This window comes from Microtus ochrogaster, unplaced genomic scaffold, assembly GCF_000317375.1.
Source record: "Microtus ochrogaster isolate Prairie Vole_2 unplaced genomic scaffold, MicOch1.0 UNK5, whole genome shotgun sequence".
NCBI lineage: Eukaryota > Metazoa > Chordata > Mammalia > Rodentia > Cricetidae > Microtus > Microtus ochrogaster.
Window position 1 is genome coordinate 9,256,004 of NW_004949103.1, and position 4,442 is coordinate 9,260,445.

Below are 4,442 nucleotides of genomic sequence, written 5' to 3' on the forward strand. Positions count from 1 at the left end.
TCTACACACAGAGAGAGAGAGAGAGAGAGAGAGAGAGAGAGAGAGAGAGAGAGAGAGAGAGAGAGAAACAACAAAAGGTTTTAGCAGTAAAGGAAAGGACACTTTGAAAGTGTGTTTCTTAGGGGTTTTCCCCTAAAACTTAAATCCTAACATATTTCTATTTGGCTACAATTTTTTTGAAAAGAGTGGGTAAAAGATTTTGAAAACGATTTTTATGATATATACAAGATGATGCTTTTGTTTTTCTCTTTGAAATACAAATTCTTCCAAGTAGAATCAACTCTTTCATGTCAGATCCAGCAGTATTGCTCCAGTTTCCACTCCCAAAAAGAGAACTCAGGTTTTAGCCCCGGGTTTCTCCAATCTTTACTGTAATTTGAACTGGAGTATAAGACCTAAGAGACGTATAAGAATAATTTGAGGAACATTGTGAGTTTTGCTGATTAAGTAAGAGCTTGCTGATGAGAAATTCTGATGTGTGGCAGGTTCTCAATGCTGATAACTTCCCTTTCCACCAGGCCTTCTTCAAAGTGGAAAACACTCTCAGCCTTGTGTCTTCTTCTGCCTCCGTCTCCTGTCTTATTCTGCCTCAAGGGCTGCAGATGTTACCAAGGGGGAAAGTAGAGGGGTTCTACAACAGCTGGAACTTAGAACAGAGAGTTCTTGAGAAGGCCACTGCAGCAATTGCTGGAATTAAAACATAAACCCTACTGAAAGCAAAGTAGCCGCCAAACGTCTATTTTCTAAATTGCCAGTGATAGTACCCCATAAATTTTGATTGACATTAAAGTACATAACATCATAACTTTTTCTGTTTGTGTATGTAAAAGGGAGAGCACTAATGTTTTCCTGGCATAGTTTTCAAAGGCAGGTGCTGATGGACTTAAACTACTCTGGTCTAGATTTTGGATAGAAATGTTATTGAACCTTACATTTTCATTTGTGTCCACTGATTCTCAAACATAACTGGGGTCAGCATTGCCTGGGGGCAAGGGAAGCCATGGGAGCACAGACCATTGAACCGTGTCCTATGTTAACAAGTCCAACTGCAATAGCCCTAGTTATTTGAAGTTTTAATTGACATATAGTATTGGATATATTTATGGGCACAACATGGTATTTTGGTCCACATATACACTACTATATAATGATCAGATTAGAGTGATTAGCATGTTTATCACCTCAGCATTTATGACTTCTCTTTGTTGAGAGCGTCCAGTCCTCTCTTCTAGGCATTTTGAAATCTTGTCCTATCTGAAGGCATTAAGAAACCATAAGTGATTTTATATAAGATATAGGATAAGAACAAAAAAACCCAATTTTCTTCATATTTTCTTCTTAATTTTATCCAGCACTTGGACCATTTTACCCTCAGTGAGCCTCTGCATGGAGGTTGATTTCCATCCGGGAGGATGCTGTGCACATCTGATAGGATGATGGACAGGACTGACTGCCCTGGGTGCATGGTTCGCAGAGGAGGAGCATTTCTTGCTATTATTTATATTTCTAAGACTTATTTTTGTTTTATGTGTCTTGTTGTTTTGCCTGTGTGTATGTGCAGTGCCCATGGAGGCCAGATGAAGGTGTCGTGTCCTCTGGAACTGAACACACAGTTGTGAGCCACTGTGTAGGTGCTGAGGACCAAACCCAGTTAAAAATCTGTTTTCCACATTTCCTATTATAGCGATCACGACTGCAAGAAGATACTGAGTACATTCAAAAGAGCATTTGTTTCCAAGAATCCATGCAACATCACAGGAGAAGACTATGAGCCACTAATTAAGTTGGTCACTCAGACCGTACCATGTGACAAGGTAACAAGCTATTCCTTCCACATTTGAGAATAAAAGCCAAAGGGAAGAGGTCCCAGGACCAGAGTTGGGATGCAGAAAGAGAGGCAATCTTGGCGTTGGGCATCATTGATACAGTTGGTGGGGTAGTAGTGGTAGAGGGTGGGCTTTGGAGAACTAGGAGACCCTCAGGGTTTAGGATATCTGGGGAAGGAGGGTAAGAGAGAGGAGATGGGAACAGAGAAAAGAATCTAACATCAACCCCACCCCATAAGAACAAAAATAACCCAGACTTACATACTTACGGAACTTCTCCTGGATTATGATATAATAGACAAGTAGATGGTGACACAAGACCAATTTGCATTTGAAGAGTGATTTTTACTCTCCTAGCCCTCACCTTCTTAGTTCTTCAGAGCCATCCTGTGGAGTAGGCAAGCTAGAGATCAGTCTTTTCACCAGCAAGGAATCTCAGGCTTGGTGAAAAGAAACTGCCCAAGTATAAGAAATGTAAACCAGCTGAAGGCCAGATTGTGGTGGCACATGCCTTTAATCCCAGCATCTGGGAGGCAGAGTCTGGTGGATCTTTGTGAGTTCAAGGCCAGTCTAGTCTACAGAAAGAGTTCCAGGACAGGCCCCAAAAGCTACACAGACAAACTCTGTCTTAAAAAACAAAACTATCAAACAAAAAACAAAACAAAAAAATGTAAACCCACTGAAATGTAAATAGAAGAAGCCCTGGAGTCCTAGAAGCCTGGTTTCCAGTCCTTTGAATATACTGGGTAAGGTCTCTTATGAGTACAACTCTTTCAAAGTCTGCGTTTAGAGCAAAATTTCTCATGCCTGAAGCTAAGTAAAGCCCTCAATCCACTCATAGTTATCACCACCCGTCCCATTTTTAAGTGACCTGGAGATTGCTGCGTCTCCTACCCCAGGAGTACCAAGTGCATTGCTCTGAACAGAGGACGTGGAGGGCAGACAATAATCAAACTGACTTCTCTGAATAGGTAGTGGGTGTGACTTACTTTGATAGTTTTATTTAGAGAAGGTTGATTGATGGAATGAGCGATTGACTGCTGTTCTGGGGATGGAACCCAGAACCTCGTTCGTGCTAACAGTCATTCCACTGCTGAGCCACATCCCCAACCCATGGATTTATTCTTGGACCTACTTAATTGTGTGTTTATTCTTTCTCAGACTCTCTTTTGGAGCAAATCCAAACACCTGGCTCATCAGTATACCTCGGTCCAGGGAAAGATGTTTACCCTGGAGGACACACTGCTGGGCTACATTGCTGATGATCTCAAGTGGTGTGGAGACCCCAGCACTTCTGGTAAGGATCTCAATCACCTGGGGTGGCTCAGGGTGCAGAGGAATGGATCCTGGAGCTGGGCAAGGGACCTTGAAAGGTCAATAGGCACATGCCCTAATGCCATTGGTACCCTTAATGGCAAGTCAGGCTCTTAGAGAACAGCAATCCCTGTCCTCTGGAAATATCAGCTTCAGAGCTTAGGACTGCAGTTGGCCTCTGAGGGATGGGAAGTAGTACATGTGGAGGAGGTGACTGATCAGAAATCCTCCCATAAGGGAGGAAGCAAGAGAGAGAGCTGAGAAAGACATTAGTTATTATTTATTTTTGTGACAGTTCCATGAGATCTAATACAGTCTAGAGGAAATCAACCCAATCTCCACAGCAGTCATTAATCCGTTCATGAGGGTAGATTCCCTCATGATCCCGACTCCTCTTAGAGGTCCCATCAACTCAACACATTGCAATAGAGAATTAAGGTAATGTGAGTGTTGGCAAGCCAAGCTGTATCAAAGCACAGTCCTAGTTTATAATGCTGTTGAGCTCGGACATCCCCAAATCCAGTTCTCCTTCCTACTCTCTCCTTTCCCTGTCCCTGCTGCCCTCCTCCCTCCTCCACTCCTTCTTCCCTCTCCACTTCCTCTTTCTTTTCTCGCTTTTTTTTTTTTTACAAGTAGTGGCCCCCTTAACCTGTATATCTTAATGCATCCTGCATCATGCATTCTTGAACATAACTCTGAGCCACTTTTAAAGTCATTTTGAAACTGAAATTAAATTTACTTAAGGTGTGCAGTATAATGTTTGTTTATAAATAGACACGGTGAACTGATTATTATATTGTGATAATATAATAAAGAGACCAGCCCCCCTCACTCCCCTGGAGTCTAGGAACACTTAGAAAGAAGGTCAGGCCTTTGCCAGAAGAAGACATATTCGTCAGACATTTAGCACGGGCATCTTAAGGTATCCCTATTCTTTATTGTGATCTCCCCTTCTTTTCTCTTCATAGCAAATCAATCTATGAACCCAGAAACCCATCTGTTCTTCATCTCTGCTCACACTGTCTGAGTCCAGCCCCCGGACACCCGCTCTTGCTGGGAGTGCTGCACTGATGACTCTTTACCCCTCTGGATCAGTCTCCATTAGATCTGACACCACAGAGGTTTTCTTACAGTAAACACCTGACCGTGTCTATCTCCTTTGAAAACCTAATTTTCTCTCCTCACCTCTAGACTAATGGTCTAAGTTCCTCATGCTGGCATGGCTTCTGTATATCAGGGGCATCATCTTTTTCTTTCTTTCTTTCTTTCTTTCTTTCTTTCTTTCTTTCTTTCTTTCTTTCT

The 4,442-nt window shown here is 42.3% G+C and overlaps 1 protein-coding gene across 1 annotated transcript in view; it reads left to right on the plus strand.

Moving 5' to 3' along the window:
* The window catches only part of Cd38 (CD38 molecule), a 40,788-nt gene that overhangs the window by 25,836 nt on the left and 10,510 nt on the right, over positions 1-4,442 (plus strand). Inside the window, exons 2-3 of the mRNA XM_005365988.2 lie at positions 1,685-1,814; positions 2,988-3,123. Coding sequence (XP_005366045.1) covers positions 1,685-1,814; positions 2,988-3,123 — 266 coding nt within the window. The remainder of the gene's footprint in view (positions 1-1,684; positions 1,815-2,987; positions 3,124-4,442) is intronic.